Source organism: Phacochoerus africanus, chromosome 5 (assembly GCF_016906955.1).
Source record: "Phacochoerus africanus isolate WHEZ1 chromosome 5, ROS_Pafr_v1, whole genome shotgun sequence".
Taxonomy (NCBI): Eukaryota; Metazoa; Chordata; class Mammalia; order Artiodactyla; family Suidae; genus Phacochoerus; species Phacochoerus africanus.
The window spans coordinates 73,044,309-73,064,083 of NC_062548.1; the positions used below are offsets into that span (position 1 = coordinate 73,044,309).

The following is a 19,775-nucleotide window of genomic DNA, read 5'->3' on the forward strand; positions in this document are numbered from 1 at the left end:
CCAAGTGAGCTGGTTGGGTGAGGAGGTGGGAGGTCAGGGGACAGAGCACATGAAGAACAGTCGTGAGTTGAAAAGCCTGAGTTGTGCCTGCCTCTTGGTGGGTGCTGCCATGAATGCCCATGCTCGCTCTGCTCCACCAGTCTTTCCCTGCCTTTCTCCCTCTGATGTTGTGCCTGAGGCCCATCTTCCACCCTTGGAGCCTCCATCAGCTGTCATTGGAGCCGGGCTCAGCTGTGCCACCCATGAGACTCCTTTAGTCTTAAGTCGCTGCCATGACCACTTCCTCACACCAGCCCCTGCCTTGGGGCTGTGCCCAAGCTGTCTCCAAGCTGCATGTGCCTGTTTGGCCTGTATGTACCGTGCTGTACATGTGGTGCTGTGATTTCCTTGTTGCCGGATGGTTTCAGGCCCTTCTGACCTTGCATGGAGAGCTATTGACTAGGGCAGTGGGAGACTTCTGGTTGTGATGGGTCCGCACTTTGGAGTCTTGCCTTGGAAGAGACAACAGGATGGTACTTGGCGTTGGGGTCCTGGCTCAGGAGGGCATGGGGATGTAAGAAGGAAAATAATACTCTAAAGGGTGCTGGATCCATCCCAGACATTTGGCTTCCTCCCTTGATTATTGTCTCCTGGTTGGGGCTCCCATCTCACAGGAAGCCCTTGAATAGAGAAGAGCATGGATCTGCAGTCTGCTATCTTTGGAGACGTTCTGGCTGCAATCTGCCCTGTCCCTGGGTGGGGCCTGAGCTGTGCCCAGATCTTGGGGTTTGGGCAGCTGCCTGGGGAAATGTGGCCCAGCCAAGCCTAGGCTGCCTGTGCTGGGATGCAGTGCCTTCTTGGCCCACAGTGCAGTGTCTCAGTCAAGTAGTCAAGTCCTCCCCTTGGTCTTCCTCGCCAGTGCTTCTCTCCCAGCAGGTCACTCAGCCCAGGGAGAGGGAGCTAGTAGCATAGAACAGAGGAAGGAACTTTGCGGGGGAAGGCAGAGGAGAACCCAGATGTCTCTGCAGGGCCCCAGTCCTTTCTGGAAGCCCTTTAGATACAGGCTTGACCCCACCTACAGCCATGGGAGAGTTGGGAGAGGAGCCAAACGCTGTCATTAGAGCTGCTGCCACCCAGATGGAATGTGCCCCAGGGCTTCCTAGTGTGCCCCGCAGAGCTGATGCCTTCGCACAAGGGGTGTTCTGGGGGCATGTGTCTCATGAGCCCCCATAAAGGTATTGTCCGTGTGTATAGGAGACCGAAGTAGAGTTGGTGGGGTTGTGGGCAGAGGGGAGTGTGAGTCTGAGAGCGGCCTGATGAAGCAGTGAGGTGCTATGTCCCTGTCCAGGGACACCTGGTCCCAGAGAGGTCATCCCAGAAATGGGATGGCCCCCAGCCCCACTTCTTAGAGCAAATTCTTGCTAACTGGGGAGAGGGGAGGGGAGGAACCTGTTCTTTGGAGGAAGAAGCAGGGCGGGTTCAGCAGAGGACTTTGTCCAGTCATGAGGAGGGGGAGGAGCCCGCAGAGCCTGGCGGTTGCTAGGTGACTGAGGAGCCGTGGCTCCACCCCCAGTGGAGCAGAGGAGGGTGGGTGCATGACGTCAGGTGGAGCTGGTGCTGCGGCCACTGAGGCTGCCATCAGTCTAAGCTGGAGAACTAGGCCGGGTGCCTCTCTGGTGCCTGCCGGAGCCTGGCTGTCCCCACCTTGCACCTGTGGGGGCTTCTGCATCTGAGCTGCAGCCGTTTGCCAGCTGCGAAGCCGCCGGGCCGGGAAGCTGAGGCTGCATTGTTGGGATTTGATGCACTAATCTCCTGTCTCCGCCGCCTCTCCCTCTGTTCGGTCTCTTTCCCTCCCTCCCTTCGTCTGTCCTTCCTCTGTGTTTGTCCATCCTCCTCTGTCCTTCCTTCTCTTTCCTCTCCTGGCTTTCTTTGGTTTTCTGCAATGATGAGACAGGCACCGACAGCCCGAAAGGTACTCTTGCTTGCTCTGGTCCTGCTGCTGGGTTGCCAGCGTGATGGTGGCAGCAGGCTACTGGGGTGGGGGTGGGGGCTGATTGAATTCCTCTGTCTACCTGGTTGGGGGAGGAGGATGGGGATGAGGGTGGGGGGCAGGGAGAGGTATGTGTCACTGCCATGCCCCACGCCCTGGGCATTTGCTCCCTGGCCTGCCTGCTTTTGGCTCTGAATCTGTGTGCCAGGCCTTGTACTCAGTGGCCTCACAGGCTTGGGCTTCAGGCAGCTTCTGCTGCAGACTGGCTCTGGGAGGTTTCCTGTGAGAGAATCTGGGGAAGCAGGTCCAGCTGTCTTTGTGCCTCTAGCAGGTCTACCTCATCTGACCTTTGCTAGAATGACTCTTGGTTGTACTAGCAGCATCCCTCCCCCACTGGGTTTGTATCAGGGGGCTTGCCAGAATAATTTTTGACATACAGCTATGGAGGCTTAGTCCAGGTTAATAGAGGTGAGGGTTGGTCTCCTTGGGAGACCTAGAAGCAAGGCCCAAGCCACATCTTGTCTTTGCCAGAGCTGTGAGACACTGGGCAGCAAGAGCACTACTTGGGAGTTAGAGTTAATCAGCTCTTTATCACTTTGCAGCAACCTGAGGGGTTTCTGGCTTTGGTTCGGGGCAGTAGTGTCCCTGTGCTCCTGCCCACCCCCACCTCCTTTCTTGCAGCTGGGTGGGGTTACTTTGCTGAGCTCTGGGCTTCTGGCTAATGCAATATTCATGGTGCTGACACCCGAGCCCTCTGCCCTGGGGATGGGGACTGCTGCAGGAACTGGTCCTGGGGGAGGGGGTGGGGGAGGACAGCAGTGCTCCTCTGCCTTGGGGGTCTGATCTCTCTCTGCTAGGTTCATGTCACTCACTTCTGGGCTCATCATTCTTGTCACTTGGTATTTCTAGGGAGTCCTCTGTGGAGTAACACTTGAAGGGGCTGACCTGGGAAAGTCCTTGGGAGTGGTGGGTGGGGCTCTGGGCTGGTGTGGGAGAAGTTGTTGCAGAAGGACTGGTCTCGGGAGACCTCCTCTACCAGCTGCTGCCTTTGGTCTCCTGTGGCTCAGCCTAGGAGACGGTGACTTCTGGGCTTCCCAGGGTGTCTGAAGGGATGAGATCTGCAAGGACAGGACAAAAGTGGGAGAAGGAACCAGCGGGGAATGGGAGTTCTGAGTTCCTGGGTGGGGACAGGGTGATTCGCGGGGAGATGGGTATGGAATGGCGGGAGGGAGGAGTGGAGGGACTGCTCGCCGGAGCCTCAATCCTGTTACTTCTTCTGCTCTCATCGCTGTCCCTTTTGTTGTCTGTCTTTCTGCCATTATCCTTTCCTTCCTGACTACTTCTCCTCTGGCTCCTGTTGCCTGTCCAGACTACAACTCGGCGGCCCAAGGTGAGAAAAAACAGCTACTGTACAAGCCACTGCCGAGTGTACACACACATTGTGGGCATGTGCGTGTCTGTATATGAGCAAGTAAAAGTTGGTCACAGTGTGTCCTCGGTTCTCTTTTCAGGGGAGTGAGGGGACTGAAGGTAATGACAGGCCCCTCCTGGGAAAATGCCTTCTGACTCTCAGAAGGGCGTTAGAGCCAGAGGCTTGAGTGCAGGGGAGAAATGAGAGCGGTTGTGGTTAAGCAAGGCAGGCTTTCTTGAAGAAGGGCATTTTGGCCAGCTTTGGGGGTGTGCGTGTGGTGGGGGGAGTTGGAAGAGAGGTGAAAAAGAACTTGACCGTGTAAAGGAGTGTGTGTGTCAGGCCGTCTGTGGATGGCGTGCGGTCTCTGAGTGTCAGCCCATCCAGGGGAGCTTCAGGGCTCTGCTTGACAAGGAGGAGCACCGGGCAGGCCTGTCTGCTCCAGGGCCTCGGCCCCGCCACCTGATTAGAGTCCCTTTGTCTTGGGGGAGGAAGGTGACAGATTGAGTTGGCTGTACTGACCTTGTTTCAGGGGAAGCCCGAGGATTACACCTTCCATCCTGGCCCTTTTACCTGCAGGGTCCCCATAAATAGACCCAGGGAAGGAGAAATAGATGGATTTAAAGAGAAGAGAGGGCCTCGCCAGGGTATAGAACCTAGTACCCACTTTTAGCCCAGCCTCCTCTGGAAGCATGGGAGTTGGAGATCACTTTGTTCTTTCTCTCCGGGAATGACTTTGAGGCACTTTTTCTCCCTGGGAGGAAGGCACAGGCCCAGAGTGACAATAGGATTGGGAGTATTAGAAATTGCTGGAGTGACAAGTGGGTCACGGAGGGGAGGTCTGGGGAGTGAGGGATTCTGCTCTAAGGGGGTAGTGCCAGGGCTGGGGTGGGGGGGCTGTGGGGTCAGTGCCGGGGAGGAGCCTTGTAATCTTATGTCTTTTTCCATCCCTTCCCCTCCTGCTCCCCCACCTCCTGTCTGTCCTTTGTCGCTATCTCTGACTGTGTCATTTTCTCTCTGCCTTTCACTGTTTCTCTGTTCTCATTGTGCTTTGATATTTTCTGCCTTTCTCCTTCTCTGTCTCTTCCCTGACCATATTCTCATATTCTGTCTTTCACTCTTTCACCACCCCTGTCCCCTACTCTTTCTGGTCTGCCCCTACCCTTTCCGAATAGCCCACCCGCCCAGCCAGTACTGGTGTGGCTGGGGCCAGTAGCTCCCTGGGCCCCTCTGGCTCAGCATCAGCAGGTGAGCTGAGCAGCAGTGAGCCCAGCACTCCAGCTCAGACTCCTCTGGCAGCACCCATCATTCCCACGCCAGCCCTCACCTCTCCTGGAGCAGCTCCCCCACTTCCTTCCCCCTCTAAGGTAAGGACTGGGGTTGGAGTGAGGAAGAACCCAGGCACAAGGGGCCTATGACGCCTGGCAGGGTCTTAGAAGTAGCCCAGGGTTGGGGAGGACGCAGAACTTAAATTAGAAGGGTGGGAGCGCAGCGCGTAGTTAATCCCTCACTGACTAAACTACATTTTCTCCCTCTCCCCTCCTTCTCCACACGTATTGGGATCTTCTCATATTTTATATCATTTGCTCTGGCCCTGGGCCTGGGATGATGTCTGCATACATTCCTGTCCTCTCCGCTCCAGCTCTGTCTTGGTGGGGAGGAAGAGGCGTCTGCACCGACAGAGGGGTCTCTCCTTTGCAGGAGGAGGAGGGGCTGAGGGCCCAGGTGCGGGACCTGGAGGAGAAACTGGAGACCCTGCGACTGAAACGTGCAGAAGACAAGGCAAAGCTAAAAGAGCTGGAAAAACACAAGATCCAGCTGGAGCAGGTGCAGGAATGGAAAAGCAAAATGCAAGAGCAGCAGGCAGACCTGCAGCGGCGCCTCAAGGAGGCGCGCAAGGTGGGACTTAGGATGAACAGGGTGTCTGGGGGTGCCCAGGGAAATGTGCTGGAAACTAGACCGGAACTGGAGCCTGGAATGTCCTATGAGAAAGGGGGCGTGACGTGTCTCGGTGCTCGTACCCCCACCGACCTCCACTCCTCTTCAGGAAGCCAAGGAGGCACTGGAGGCCAAGGAACGCTACATGGAGGAGATGGCTGACACTGCCGATGCCATTGAGATGGCCACTCTGGACAAGGAGATGGCTGAGGAGCGGGCTGAGTCCCTGCAGCAGGAGGTGGAGGCGCTGAAGGAGCGTGTGGACGAGCTCACCACTGACTTGGAGATCCTCAAGGCTGAGATTGAAGAGAAGGGTAAAGGGCTGGGAGAGCTGCTGGGGCCAGAGGGTGGGGTGGGAACCTTGTCTGAAAGTTCTTATGGTCTTGCCCAGGCTCAGATGGCGCTGCGTCCAGTTATCAGCTCAAGCAGCTGGAGGAGCAGAACGCCCGCCTAAAGGATGCCCTGGTGAGGTAGGGTCCGCTCGACGCCTGGCTCACTCTCCATCGACATCCATGTTAGAGCGCCCGTCACCCGGTGACTCTGGCGCATGCTTGCTCTTCTCTGTCCCCACTCTCCCACAGGATGCGGGATCTTTCGTCCTCAGAGAAGCAGGAGCATGTGAAACTCCAGAAGCTCATGGAAAAGAAGAACCAAGAGCTGGAAGTTGTGAGGCAACAGCGGGAGCGTCTGCAGGAGGAGCTGAGCCAGGCAGAGAGCACCATTGATGAGCTCAAGGAGCAGGTCTGGGGAGCCCAGCGCCACCAACTCTCCCGAAGGTGCCACTTCTGTTTGGGCACTCTTCAGTCCTTCTCCTTCTTCCTTCCCTGTAACGCAGGTGGATGCTGCTCTGGGTGCTGAGGAGATGGTAGAGATGCTGACAGACCGCAACCTGAATCTGGAAGAGAAAGTGCGGGAATTGAGAGAGACCGTGGGGGACTTGGTAAGAGGAGCAGACTCCTGACTTCCGACCCCGATGGAGGGCATTTGAAAGAGACTTGCTGGGAGAAGGGCTGATGCGTGACCCCTGACCTGTGAGCAGGGGGTGTGGTGAGTGAACCCACACTGGCCTGCTACCCTGACCCTGACCTTCCTTTGCCCCACCTGCCTCATGGCCTCCCAGGAAGCGATGAATGAGATGAATGATGAGCTGCAGGAGAATGCACGGGAGACAGAACTGGAGCTGCGGGAGCAGCTGGATATGGCGGGTGCGCGGGTACGAGAAGCTCAGAAGCGGGTGGAGGCGGCCCAGGAGACGGTTGCGGACTATCAGCAAACCATCAAGAAGTATCGCCAGCTGACCGCCCACCTGCAGGTGCCTGCATGCCTCGACTCTGTGCCCACCATTACCCCAGGGTGCCCTCGTGACCCAGCTGGGCCTCACTATCTGTCCCTGCTTCCAGGATGTGAATCGGGAACTAACAAACCAGCAGGAAGCATCTGTGGAGAGGCAGCAGCAGCCCCCTCCGGAGACTTTTGACTTCAAAATCAAGTTTGCTGAGACTAAGGCCCATGCCAAGGTTAGGAAAGTGGGTGGGCCAGAGAAGGGTGAATGTTAGGGAGCCCAGCTGGCTGTGGCTGTGGGCTGATCGAGTGTGGGGTTGGTCTTTGGGTTCCTGGAGGAGGGGGTGCTTTGTGGGGTGCTTTGGAAGACTCGCCTCCTGGGCCTGTCCCAGAAGCAGGGGAAGTGGTGGAGCATGGCGTGGTGGTTATGAGACTCTCTCCAGCTTGGTGAGAGCCCACCTCCCCGACTACCTCACAGGCCATTGAGATGGAATTGAGGCAGATGGAGGTGGCGCAGGCCAACCGGCACATGTCCCTGCTGACAGCCTTCATGCCCGACAGCTTCCTTCGCCCAGGTGGGGACCACGACTGTGTCCTGGTGCTCCTGCTCATGCCTCGTCTCATTTGCAAGGTATGGTCTGTCAGTCACGTGATCAGTAGGAGTCTTTTGACCTCGCCATGAACCAGGCATCGAGGATGCCAGGTGAAGAGAGCAGTCAGCATCCCTGCTCACAGGGTTCATGGTGGAGTGGAGGAGCAGTCAACAAAATCACAGATGGATGTACACGACAGGTGGCATGTCACGAAGGGGAGGTAGCTTCTTTGAGAGAGCACACTTGGGGATCTGATTTAGATAGGGGATGTCACCGAAGTAATAACATTTGAGGTGAGACCCAAAAGAGGACTAGGAGTTAGTGGGGGGATAATTGTCAGGAGAGCATTCTAGGTAGAAAGGTGGCAGGAGCAGCAGCTTTAAGGCGAGAAAGAGCCTGGTCCCACTGGTCCTGCTACCCTTTCATTCCCACACCCCAGATCCTCGTGACCGCCGGTAAGCAGCACATCATTACTCTTTGCCCGCCTGAGGCTCCCTGCCCATCTCAGGGCTCTTTCCGCTTTCTCCCCTACATGCCACACCCCACACAGAGCACTCAGCTCACCGGATTTCTGAGTCTCTGTTCTCCATCCTCTGCTTTGAGTCCCCGATCTCTGGTGCTTCTTCCCACAGGCAGAGCTCATCCGGAAGCAGGCCCAGGAGAAGTTTGATCTAAGTGAGAACTGTTCAGAGCGGCCTGGACTTCGAGGAGCTGCAGGGGAGCAGCTCAGCTTTGCTGCCGGGCTGGTGTACTCACTGAGTTTGCTGCAGGCCACACTCCACCGTTATGAGCAGTAAGTAACCCTGACCCCTACTGTGGGGCCGCAGGTCCAAGATGGGCTGGATCTGAGATTGTCTGGTAGACCCTGGCCTCACGGGGCTCTTCTCTGGTCTCTAGTGCCCTCTCTCAGTGCAGCGTGGATGTGTATAAGAAGGTGGGCAGCCTCTACCCAGAGATGAGTGCCCATGAGCGCTCCCTGGACTTCCTCATTGAGCTGCTGCACAAGGATCAGCTGGATGAGACTGTCAATGTAGAGCCTCTCACCAAGGCCATCAAGTACTACCAGGTCTGGGGCAAGAATTCAGGCTTGGTGCAGGAGGGAGGGAGGCTTTCTTCTGCTGGGGGCTGTTGCCACTGCAGCCCAGCTTTATGTGCCAGGCTGACAGCTTGAGGCGCTCAGATGAACCGACTTCAGGATGCAGCTCCTTGAGGGGTTCAGACTCTCATACCCTGAGTCTGATGATGCCCGGGGCCCAAGTTACAATTTGGAAGGAATTTTCCCTTCTTCCAAGGCCTAAAGGCCGTCTCTTTTTTATCCCTCCTCAGCATCTGTATAGCATCCACCTCGCTGAACAACCTGAGGACAGTACCATGCAGCTGGCTGACCACATTAAGGTGAAGTGTCTGGGCCAGGGGTTGAGCCCCTTATAGAGACTGGAAATGGAAGATATCAAATGAGGTCCTCAAGGCATGTCACGTGAGCCTGGGACAGGATCACTAAGACCAGATTAGGGAAGCCAGAGAACCCGCTGATGTATGGGGACCAGCTGAGAGTGGGGACATCTGAGAGACGGTGATGGGGCAGAAGGGCTCCTTTTGGGGGCTGACAGCCTCGTGCTTCTTTCCTCACAGTTCACGCAGAGTGCCCTGGACTGCATGAGTGTGGAGGTGGGACGGCTGCGGGCCTTCCTCCAGGTGAGAGCACAGCTAGATCTGTCCAAACTCATCTTCTTTCTTAGTTCCTGTGTCTTCGCCCCCAGCCCTAACACTGACTTGGTTCCCCATCTATTTCTGTTTCCCGAATAGGGTGGGCAGGAGGCCTCAGATATTGCCCTCCTGCTCCGGGACCTGGAAACATCGTGCAGTGATATCCGGCAGTTCTGCAAAAAGATCCGAAGGCGAATGCCAGGGACGGACGCTCCTGGGATCCCAGCTGCACTGGCCTTTGGAGCACAGGTTTAGGATCGTGAGGGGGGCACGGGAAGGAAGCTTGAGTCAAACCAGGAGGGGCCTGGCATGTCAAGATCTCCGTCTGGTCAGGGGACAAGAATAGTTTGGAGGTAGCTGGGAGCTGCGGCGCTGGGCCCAGAGGGGGCACCTGACTCTGGCCTGTTGCACAGGTGTCCGACACACTCCTCGACTGCAGGAAACACTTGACGTGGGTGGTGGCTGTGCTGCAAGAGGTGGCAGCTGCTGCTGCCCAGCTCATTGCCCCGCTGGCTGAAAATGAGGGACTGCCTGTGGCTGCCCTGGAGGAGCTGGCTTTCAAAGCAAGCGAGCAGGTAGGCTGGGGTGGCTGGGCAGAAGGCGGTGCTGGGGGAGTCAGGTGGCCAGTGTGGGATTTTCACCACTGCCCTTGGCTCCTCCAGATTTACGGGACCCCCTCCAGCAGCCCCTATGAGTGTCTGCGCCAGTCATGCAACATCCTCATCAGTACTATGAACAAGCTGGCCACGGCCATGCAGGAGGGAGAGTATGATGCAGAGCGGCCCCCTAGCAAGGTGGGAAGGGAGCTCCTTGGAGTGGCTCCGGGGCCCTGGAGGAGCAGGGCTTACAAAGCTGCTGCTGGTTGTGGGAGGGCTGGGAGGCAAGAGGAGGGAATTTGGAGAGCACCATCCTGCCTAGAAGGCAAGGAGCAGACTTGCCCTATTGCTGGATCTCTCTGAAAGGAGAAACTTGGTGACTCCTCTCCCCCCCCGCCGCCACCCTTAGCCGCCCCCAGTTGAGCTGCGGGCTGCAGCCCTTCGTGCAGAGATCACGGATGCCGAAGGCCTGGGTTTGAAGCTTGAAGATCGAGAAACAGTTATTAAGGAGTTGAAGAAGTCACTCAAGATCAAGGTAAAGATAGGGAAGGCTCAGGATCAGGGGGGTCAGGACGTGTTGTGGGGCACAGGGCAGCACGGAGTGTTGGTGCTTGGAACTGAGAAGGGTTGGGGCCTGATGGGAGAAGTGGCGCCCGTGACCAGTGGGAGTCCTTGTGGTTCCGTAGGGCGCTTTCTATCTCATGGTCTCTCCAACGTCCCTGGGACCCTTGGGAGGATGTGAGGGAACTAGCCACTCTCTGCCCTCGTCCAGGGGGAGGAGCTCAGTGAGGCCAATGTGCGGCTGAGCCTCCTGGAGAAGAAGCTGGACAGTGCTGCCAAGGATGCAGATGAGCGCATCGAGAAAGTCCAGACTCGGCTGGAGGAGACCCAGGCGCTGCTGCGGAAGAAGGAGAAGTCAGGCACCTTCCCGGGCCCCTGCTCCCTGCACCCCCCTCATGCCAGCAGCTCCCTGCCTCCTAGCCCAGGCCCTTCTGTAGTGAGACTCTCCCCAGGGGGACAGACTTCCTTCCCCATTGATGGCCCCCTGGTCTCATTGCAATTGGAGCCTCTTCTGCCCCTGGCTCCTCACCAGTAGGGCTACTCCAAGGACCTGTCAGGACTGAGAAGTAGGGGCAGAGCCACGGGGAAGGGACACTGCCCAAGCCCGGGTTCTCTTCCGCAGAGAGTTTGAGGAGACGATGGATGCACTTCAGGCTGACATTGACCAGCTGGAGGCAGAGAAGGCAGAGTTAAAGCAACGGCTGAACAGCCAGTCCAAGCGCACAATCGAGGGGATCCGGGGGCCCCCTCCCTCGGGTATTGCTACCCTGGTCTCTGGCATCGCTGGTGGTGAGTGCAGTGGGACAGGCAGCAGCGGCCCGGAGGAGATTGAACGGCCTCCTCCTGTCCTTGGCCTCCGTTTGACTTATGCGCATCCCCCGACCCCCTTACACCCTGGATGTTCAGCCGGGAGCACGCCTACCCGGTTTTACTCTGTGGCAGCTTTCACCAAGTTTTTAATTCTGGAAGATATGCGCAGAGTTCCTCTGACAAGGGAGGGGCAGTGAGACCATTACCAAGCTGTCAGTGAAGCTCAGCATTACAGCAAGAGTTGGACTCTAGTAGATGTCCCTCTGGGTCTGCAGTCTGGCCTTTCTGTCCCAGTCGTATATTCCAGAACGTCATCGGCCTGAAGCGGGCTGGCCAGGCCCACTCCTGTGGTGTCCAGCTCTGCCCCGGGGCTTGCGCTGATTCCTCCTCAGCTCGGATGCTGCGCTTTCCCCGCCGAGCTCGCATGGCTTCAGCCTGTGCTCTGCTTGTCTCTTCCATTGCCCAATTCTCCCAGCTTGACTTGGGACCTTTGCCTGGTCTCTTAGTGTGGTCGGCACTCCTAACCTGGAGCTCTTCTGCCTTCCAGGCCTCGTCTTCCCGGTTTCCTGACCGCGGAGGCTGCCACGCATCTTAAGTGCTCATCTGTCGTGTAGTTTGTTTTTTATTCTCTCTTCAGTCTCTTAGCCCTCTCACCTCCAGAAGGCAAACTCCTTGTAATGGCGTTAAACCAGCAGGATCTCTAGATCTCCCCTGCTGTGTCTGCCTTGTCCGCTGCCTCGCCTGGAGTCAAGACCTAAGGTCTTGTCCTCATCACGGCCCCCATCGCTGTGCCGCTTGATCCCAGAAGTGACTGAGTATCTACTTGACCTCAGACTCTGGTGGTGCACATGGTCCCCTGTTCCTTGGGAGCAGAATCTCTGGAATTACTACCTTGCTTGTTTTAGCATAGGCTCTTTAAACAAACAGTGGTTCTTAATTTATGAAACGTTACACTAAAAAAGGGTGACTTTTGCTTCAGAGCAGTGGGGAACCTGAGGATTGTGGGAATGTGTCTACATTCTCAACCTAAGGTTTGCTGCTGGGGAGCCCCGGGGTGCAGACTCCCAGGGTCTCAGCGGTGTTCTATCTGCCCTTCCCCGAGATGGAGCATGAGGCAGGGAAGCAGGAAGGCCTCAGGGGCCTCCTCCAGCCCACACCTCTGCCGCCACTCTTCCTCACATGTTGCCTCCATCTCGTGGCCTCACTCCCCTTTGCTCTCTTTCTTTCGTACATATTTGCTCTTTCCCCAAAGGTGGAGGCAGCGTCTTGTTAGGGTAGGCATGGTGGTCAGGAAAAGGTTTTCCTGCACACCCAGGATTCCTCCGGTGTGTTCCCCCCACCCCCGAATCATCTAATTCTTCTCTCCTCTTTTCCTGCTCCCCCCCGGGCTATCCTGAGCACAGAAGAACAGCAGCGAGGTAGAGACCTGTCCTGGCCGGGAGTTAACAGGGCTGGTGGGAATTGGGGCTGGGGGAGCAGTCAGGACTGAAGGTAGGAGGGGATAAAGAAAGGGGATGAGTAGGGATAGAGCCCATCTGCAACCTCTCCACCTGGGGCTGATGACATTTGTTGTGGTACCCATAGGAGGTGCCCCTGGGCAGGCTCCAGGGATTGTGCCAGGCCCAGGGCTGGTGAAGGACTCACCACTGCTGCTTCAGCAGATCTCTGCCATGAGGCTGCACATCTCCCAGCTCCAGCATGAGAACAGCGTCCTCAAGGTGAGGGGGTCACAGGGAGGATGGGTAGAGGTGGCATATAACTGCCTCACTGATGAGAGTTGGCAGGGCTACCTTCTTACCACCTCCCTTTTGCCTCTTGCCTACAGGGAGCCCAGATGAAAGCATCCTTGGCAGCCCTGCCCCCTCTGCACGTGGCAAAGCTCTCCCTCCCACCCCATGAGGGCCCTGGCAGTGAGCTAGCTGCTGGAGCGCTGTATCGTAAGACCAACCAGCTGCTGGAGACGTTGAATCAGCTGAGCACGCACACCCATGTAGTGGACATCACCCGCTCCAGCCCTGGTGTGGACCCGCCACCTCCTGGGATGCATGACACCCCCCTTCCCCTTGCCCCAGGGAGGTGGTCCCTCCCTGGGCAGCTCCCACCAGAGAGGCTCTTCCCAGTGCTGTTCTTCAGCCTCAGCGTTCAGTTTGCTTGATTCACTTACTCTCTTATTTATCTGCTCCCTGAGAGGGCCCAGTATCTGCAGTCCTGACCCTAATCCAGTACAGCCGCTCGCCTGGGCTTTGGGGGGCTTCACTAGCCTTCTCTCCCCACAGCTGCCAAGAGCCCATCGGCCCAGCTCCTGGAGCAAGTGACTCAACTCAAGTCCCTAAGCGACACCATTGAGAAGCTCAAGGTTAGTTTAGACCCGCCCCTTTCTTACCTGCGGTGCCCACTTGAGAGCGTCCATGGGGGAGTCCCCAGCATGTTCATTTCCACAAGGACTCCGGGCTTCCTGGGGGCCTAGCCCTGTCCTAGATGACGCATTGGGAGGAGGAGGGGAGGGCAGAGTTCCTGCCTTGGGAGCTCACTTCCAAGCGGATTCTCAACAACAGAAGACAGATTCTCACCAACAGACTGGGTTGAGCTGGGATCCTCTCAAGAGTGTGCGGTTCAGGTGTTCTTCTGTCCGAGTTGAGGTCACTGTGGGGTAGAATGGCTGGGGCTGGCTCCCTAGACACCCTGGCATCTGAGCTGGGCCTTAAAGGAAGGGTGTCAGGTAGGGGTGGAGTTGGGGTTTTGAGGAAAGCATGCTGGTGAAGAGGACTGGGTTCCTGCTTCCTCGCCGTTACTGGTCCTGTGCAACCAGGGAGATACTGGGATAGCTGTGGGGATTCCCTAAACGAAGGCCGTTCTCCTCCTCTGCCAGGACGAAGTCCTTAAGGAGACCGTATCTCAGCGCCCTGGAGCCACGGTCCCCACCGACTTTGCCACCTTCCCTTCATCAGCCTTCCTCAGGGTAAGAGGGAGCATGGCGGGGGAGGATGGGAGGTTTGGAGGGCTCACGGTGCCCCTTCCCCTTTCCTCCAGGATTTAGGGAGGCTTCTGGGGTCTCAGGTCCAACAACTGTTCCCCTTTCCTCCAGAATTTAGAGAGGCTTCTGGGGTCTCAGGTCCAACAGCTGTTCCCCTTTCCTCCAGAATTTAGAGAGGCTTCTGGGGTCTCAGGTCCAACAACTGCATGTCCTGATTTATCTGGTCAAGTCTTACTTGCAAGTAACTTCAGAGTGCTTGTTGTGCTTCCAGAAATTCTAACGTTTTAGCAAACATCTTCCACACCAGGACTTTTGACCAGACATTTGACACCAGGAGGGGCTCAAAACCCCCTTGTTAGGCTATGTACCCTAGTTCCGATTTGGTAAATGTGATTATCAGAGCCTAGGAGCCTCAAAGCCTCAGTCTCCCCAGGGCCGCCTTGGTCTCAGGGCTCAGGGACCCTGTCAGTGGCATGCAGCTCAAGTGAGCCCCTGACCTGGATGCCTCGTCCCCTCCCCAACTCCCAGGCCAAGGAAGAGCAGCAGGACGACACTGTATACATGGGCAAAGTGACCTTCTCGTGTGCAGCTGGCCTTGGACAGCGACACCGGCTGGTACTCACCCAGGAGCAGCTGCACCAACTTCATGGTCGCCTCATCTCCTAAGTGCTCCTTGCCCCCGAGGTCCCCTTCCACCCTCAGCCCTCCTGATGCCACTCTGCCTGATGCGTAGCCACCTCAGCCAGCCCCTAGGTAGACCCGTGTGTGTAAAGCTGTTCCTGCCCCATTCAGCTTCACTCCCACCTGTCAGTGCCCTGCCCTTCGACTTGGGCTCCCCAATTTCTGTCCCCTGGCCCCTGCCAGAATTCGCTGTGCAGCTGCTCCCTCCTTCCTGAGGAGCCTTATGGGCTGTGCTGGGGTAGGTAGGCTGAGACCCCACCACTACAGGTTGAGTGAGGTCCCCCTGATTGAGGACTTCATCCCTTGATTAAAGCCACTTCTGCTTCATTGTTTTCTGTGTGGTGTTGGGAGTGGGACTTGGGCCATTTGGCTCAGAGCAGGAGTGAAGAAGGGGTACGGAGCAGGCTTAGGCTCTGCTAGATTTGCAGGTGTCCCTCTTAGTGACCGACCAGTTGATTGCTGTGTCCCTCAGATTCCCGCGCATCACGTTTCTCTGAGCAGAGCGGAAAAGGGTAGACGAGGGCTCGGCACCTGAGTTCATTTACGGAGTTGGGAGGGCCGGAAGTGTGTAGCCTCTGGCAGACCTGCCTCTGCTCTCTGGATCGCCCACTGCTCTTGAGGCCAGTGTTCAGAGCTGGGCTAATGGTACGATCACCACTCCAGCTGGCTTTCTGATGCCCTGGCCACAGTCTCCCCGTAAGACCTGGAGCCGCTCAGAAGGAAGATTTACTAAATAAGGGAAGACCGAACAGCAGACTGGTAAGAAAAGATAGAAGTTACAAAAACTCCCAAGTCCCACTACAAGTTAGCATCACCTGGGGGAGCTCCTTTAAAAAAATTTACATATTTCTGGGCCTCAGCCCAGACCTACTGAAATTATTTCTAGATTTGGGGCCTGTTAGGCCAGCGAGCAGTGCCCCGGCATTTCAGAGCTTTGCCCCAGTTTAGCACAGTTGGCTGACGCCTTGATATTCTCTTCTATTCCCTCCTTGGGGAAACCCTACCCAGGCTCCGAGGTCTCTGATGCAGCTGGGGGGAGAGACCCTTACTGCCTAGCAGCTCCAGCTAGGTCAGGTCCTCTGCTTGTGGGAAAGGAGCAGACGGGAAAAGGAGGCTCCAGGTCGGGAGCCCAGGGCGTACGATTAGTGCTGGGCACAATCCTGCTTGGAGCAGCCTCTGCGAAGGTTGGTTGGATCATGGTGTTTGATACCTGCTCTGTACCTTAGCCTGTTTCAGCCGGGCTTCCAAGAGAAAATGATTTGAGTAACTTTCCTCCATACTCTCAAGGATTGCGCATAGCTGATACAGTCTAGATGGCACCGGATATAGCTCTTTACACACCAGGAATGCCTTAGGGTCGTAGGGCTTAATTTTTCCAGAACTGGTTGAGAAGGGTGGCTGTGTCTTATTATCAGAGTCTTAACTTCACTCTCCAAATCAGGCTGCTATAGTGATAAGGAAATTGCAGACCACACGGTTCTTTCCCTGTCATTGGCTTGTGTTCCTGTCCTTTCCACCTAAGCTGCCACCCTGCCTTCCCACTGGTGCTTAAGATACCAAGGGCCAAGACTGGGCAACTCCCAGAGGACAGGGCTTTCCTGTTCTGTCCTTTTCCATGGGTAGTGGTTTCTCACCACTACTGCTTTTCTAATGCCAGACTTATTTATCCAGTTGCCTCCTGGTATCTTATCTCAAAGTCGGCATGTCTCAAACAGAAATCCTCTCTCCTATGTCCTGTATACAACAAGCCACAAATCTGGGTATCTCATGTCTTCTTCACTCTTCTTAGCTAATTTAGTTACCCAGTCCTGTTCAGTTTTTCCTTCATTACTGTCTCTCAGCTGTTCACCTTTTCCCACTCTCCCAGCTGCTAACTGGGTGTATGATTTCTTGCTCTGAGTACTTCAACAGTCTCTCAACTGGTCACCTACCTCCACTCTTTGAACCAGTTCTGGTGGATGCCCGTGGGAGCTTTACAGAATGCACACTGGGCCATGTCATTCTCTGCCTTAAATCTTGAAATGATTCTTTCAAGTAGAATTTAAAATTTAAACACAATCCTTAAATGGGTTCTTCCAAGTGTCTAGAATTTAAAATTTAAATTCACTAGAATGGCACACAAGGCCATCCATTATTTGAATCCCGCCCACCTCTGCAGCCTCTGCCTTTTTAAAACAAATTTTTATTTTATATTGGAGTAGTTGATTTACAGTGTGTTAGGCGTGCGTGTCTTAGCGCAATGGGTCAGGTGTACAGCATGAGAATTCAGGTATACATAAACATGTATCTCTCTCTAGCCTCTCTCATGCCTTACGGTCTGCCTTCTTGAACCCCTGCAGTTTCTTTATCACCCTATGGCTCAGGCCTCTTCCCAGTGCCTAGAATGCCAGTTACCTCCTTCCTGCCTTTCTACCTCCCTGCCCCTTATTTATTTACTCATTCATTCATTCATTCATTAGCTTTTTAGGGCCCTTCCTTTGGCATATGGCAGTTCCCAGGCTAGGAGTCGAGTTGGAGCTACAGCTGCTGGCCTGTGCCACAGCCACAGCCACACCCACACCAGATCCAAGCCACGTCTGTGACGTACATCACAGCTCATGGCAATGCCGGATCCTTAACCCACTGATCGAGGCCAGGGATCGAACCCACAACCTCATGGTTCCTAGTCGGATTCGTTTCCACTGAGCCACGACAGGAACTCCTATTCATTTGTTAAGACAGCTCTGGCATTGCTACCTTAGGAGATCTTCAATCCCTGTCAACTATTAGGTGCTCCTCTTCTGGGGCAGCAAAGGATATGAACCTTTTTTTTTTTTTAAACCAGGTATGCTTGGATTTAGTTACTTTGTGACCTTGGCAGGGTTTCTAATCTCTGGTCTGCTTTCTCAGTTAGAAATAAGGATAGCTTACAGGGCTGTTGTGAAGGCTAAATGAGATAACACATGCAGGCCTGGCACATAGCAGACTTTCTCTCAGTGTACGTTGTTGCTTTATACCAGTAAGTGTCTCTTTCCATTGTCATTGTGAGTTAACTCATCGATCATCCATTTTAGCCAGACTGAGAGTTCCTCTAGAGTGTCTTTCATCTCTGCCTCCCCCAAAACGCAGGGCACACGGCTGGGAAGGAAAACTCTGAGCTTCACTTTAGAAAAGAGTTTGAGGTGCCTGTGAGAATGTCCAAGCAGACATCCTTGGCAGTTGGATCTACCTGGGTGTGAAGCTCAGCGGAGAGATCTGGTTTGAAGGTGAAGTTTGGGGAATGAGTTAAGAGCGTGTCGGGTGGTTGAAAGCATGGTTGGGATGAAGTGCACTGTCCTAATTAAGGTTACAGAGGAGACTAAGTTACAGGAGGCTGAGCTGAAGCGCTAGTGCTTTATGCAGTCCCAGAGCATCAAGGGCCAGGACCATGAGGCAGCGAAGAAGAAAACACAAGGTTTATTTTAATGAGTTGACTACTGCTTCACAAATATGCAACCAGCCACTTGCCCATGTGTGACGGCTCTGGATAGACTGTATGGAAACACTACATTGGCATTGATGGAGGGATGGAGAGCACATTTAGCTCCTCTCTCTTGCCTCCTGTTTTTCGCTGCTTCAGGTTTGCCCTGTTGGGTGTTTGTTCCCCTCACTTGCTGGCACTGTATCAATTGACCAGCAGAAAAGTCAGATCCCCTGCCCTGCAGCATAGCATGTCCTCCAGGTCCTGAAGTGGTGAGGTGAACATAGGGAACTGGCCTCTGGGACTAGGTCAACACGGAGGAAGCAGCTGGAGGCCTGGGGTTTAGGTGAGGCCGCAGATACTGGAGTACAGAGTACAGGGCAGGAGGGCAGTGCCCTGGGCAGTTCTGAGAGTTAAAAAGAACCCATAGCAGAACCCTAGGAATCATCCACGGGAGCAGAGACCCCAGAGGAAGTGTCACTGGACCAGGGAAAACAGAGATTGGGGGAAGGTAGTTGACAGCTCAGAGGTCAAATGGACTGAGTTCAGAAAGTGGCATGCGAATCTAAGATGGTCCTGAACTGGCAAGTGCTCCCTCTGCTGGTGGAACAGAGGGACCAGAAACTGGGTTGTGGCAAGAAAGGGGAGCGAGCAGCACACACCCACTGCTGTATCCTGATCTTCAGGGGAAGTTGGGTGGCCCAGGGCTGGCAGACAGCTGACACAGGCTTCGCTGCCTGTAGATGATGGGAGCTGCCCAGGGACCCCAAGAGATTTCTGGAAACTAGGGTAGGATGTGATGGTGGGGAGAGAGGCCTAGTGAGGCACTCTTGTGTAGCAAGGATGGTGCATAGCATGGGAGGGAGCAGACTCCTTTGGTCCATCTAAATCCGGAGCTGCCAGTTGTGATGCGAGAACTGACTGGCAACTGGCAGAGGCAGGGTCTGAACAGCCTCAGTTTTGTCTTCTAGGAACTCTCTTTTGGAGGAGATTCCCAGAGTCAGGATCACCTTCCCCATCAACATTGAGGCAGCTTTGTGAAGAAAGGAAAAGGCTCGCATTTCGGGTCTTTCACTTATACATTGTGTGGACTTGGGGAAGTTGCTTAACTTCTCAACCTCCGCCTCTGTATCTATAATATGAGGTTAGTAGCGTTTTCCTCGATGGTATTTTTTCTTCAGGTAATCTTCAGGGAAAGATTAAATGAGATCACATGTTTGACGCAGGTACTCAATAAAAAAACAATACTTGGGAGAAGCTGATATTGAACAAATCAAAAGCAAGTGAAATACAAGCAGGAGTTCCTCGGTGGCCTAGCAGTTAAGGATCTGGTGTTGTTACTGCTATGTTGTGATTCTCTGCTCCCTGGCCCTGGAGCTTTTGCGTACTGTGAGTGTGACCAAAGAAAGAAAGAAAGAAATACAAGCAGTCACATTCCCAAGACATACACCTCTGACACAAATACTGATATTTTGGATCCTGGAGGATAGGCAGTCTTGGTGCCCCAGTTTTTGGCTCATTTCCATGGGTGGTTACTGTCCTGTTTTCTACCATCCACGCACTGTTTCCTCCTACACTTCGCAGGCCAAGGCTGGGGAAGAGTCACATGTTCACAGCACGCCCCCTTCACCCCAGTTTGAATTTATGTGCTTGGTTCCCATTTTCCACACTCTCCTGCAGTGGGAAGCAGAAGTAGGGGTGGTACAGAGAGCTGAGTGTCTGCTGGCTGATCCTAGGAAATGTCTAAGACCCCAGAGCCAATTCCATCCTCCCTCAGCCTTGAGGCTGAGAGTGAGCCGGGAGCACGCGTGCACCACA

At 55.0% G+C, this 19,775-nt stretch overlaps 1 protein-coding gene across 6 annotated transcripts in view; it reads left to right on the top strand.

The window, feature by feature from the left end:
- DCTN1 (dynactin subunit 1) overlaps nucleotides 1-14,845 on the top strand; it is a 30,309-nt gene extending 15,464 nt beyond the window's left edge. Inside the window, exons 1-27 of one of the 6 annotated variants that reach the window (XM_047781732.1) lie at nucleotides 1,604-1,951; nucleotides 3,339-3,359; nucleotides 4,553-4,744; nucleotides 5,079-5,276; nucleotides 5,425-5,629; nucleotides 5,707-5,785; nucleotides 5,897-6,056; nucleotides 6,151-6,255; nucleotides 6,436-6,627; nucleotides 6,716-6,832; nucleotides 7,075-7,227; nucleotides 7,822-7,982; nucleotides 8,087-8,255; nucleotides 8,516-8,584; nucleotides 8,822-8,884; nucleotides 8,996-9,145; nucleotides 9,310-9,471; nucleotides 9,559-9,690; nucleotides 9,902-10,027; nucleotides 10,265-10,407; nucleotides 10,676-10,842; nucleotides 12,267-12,281; nucleotides 12,448-12,581; nucleotides 12,689-12,881; nucleotides 13,140-13,219; nucleotides 13,733-13,822; nucleotides 14,366-14,845. In XM_047781732.1, the coding sequence (XP_047637688.1) occupies nucleotides 1,922-1,951; nucleotides 3,339-3,359; nucleotides 4,553-4,744; nucleotides 5,079-5,276; nucleotides 5,425-5,629; nucleotides 5,707-5,785; nucleotides 5,897-6,056; nucleotides 6,151-6,255; nucleotides 6,436-6,627; nucleotides 6,716-6,832; nucleotides 7,075-7,227; nucleotides 7,822-7,982; nucleotides 8,087-8,255; nucleotides 8,516-8,584; nucleotides 8,822-8,884; nucleotides 8,996-9,145; nucleotides 9,310-9,471; nucleotides 9,559-9,690; nucleotides 9,902-10,027; nucleotides 10,265-10,407; nucleotides 10,676-10,842; nucleotides 12,267-12,281; nucleotides 12,448-12,581; nucleotides 12,689-12,881; nucleotides 13,140-13,219; nucleotides 13,733-13,822; nucleotides 14,366-14,503 (3,444 nt within the window). In that variant the 5' untranslated portion in view covers nucleotides 1,604-1,921 and the 3' untranslated portion in view covers nucleotides 14,504-14,845. Of the gene's footprint in view, nucleotides 1-1,603; nucleotides 1,952-3,338; nucleotides 3,360-4,552; nucleotides 4,745-5,078; nucleotides 5,277-5,424; nucleotides 5,630-5,706; nucleotides 5,786-5,896; nucleotides 6,057-6,150; nucleotides 6,256-6,435; nucleotides 6,628-6,715; nucleotides 6,833-7,074; nucleotides 7,228-7,821; nucleotides 7,983-8,086; nucleotides 8,256-8,515; nucleotides 8,585-8,821; nucleotides 8,885-8,995; nucleotides 9,146-9,309; nucleotides 9,691-9,901; nucleotides 10,028-10,264; nucleotides 10,408-10,675; nucleotides 10,843-12,266; nucleotides 12,282-12,447; nucleotides 12,582-12,688; nucleotides 12,882-13,139; nucleotides 13,220-13,732; nucleotides 13,823-14,365 lie in introns of those variants that run through there. The other 5 variants (XM_047781729.1, XM_047781735.1, XM_047781730.1 and 2 more) reach the window with 5 other exon arrangements.
- The last annotated feature ends 4,930 nt before the right edge of the window (nucleotides 14,846-19,775 follow it).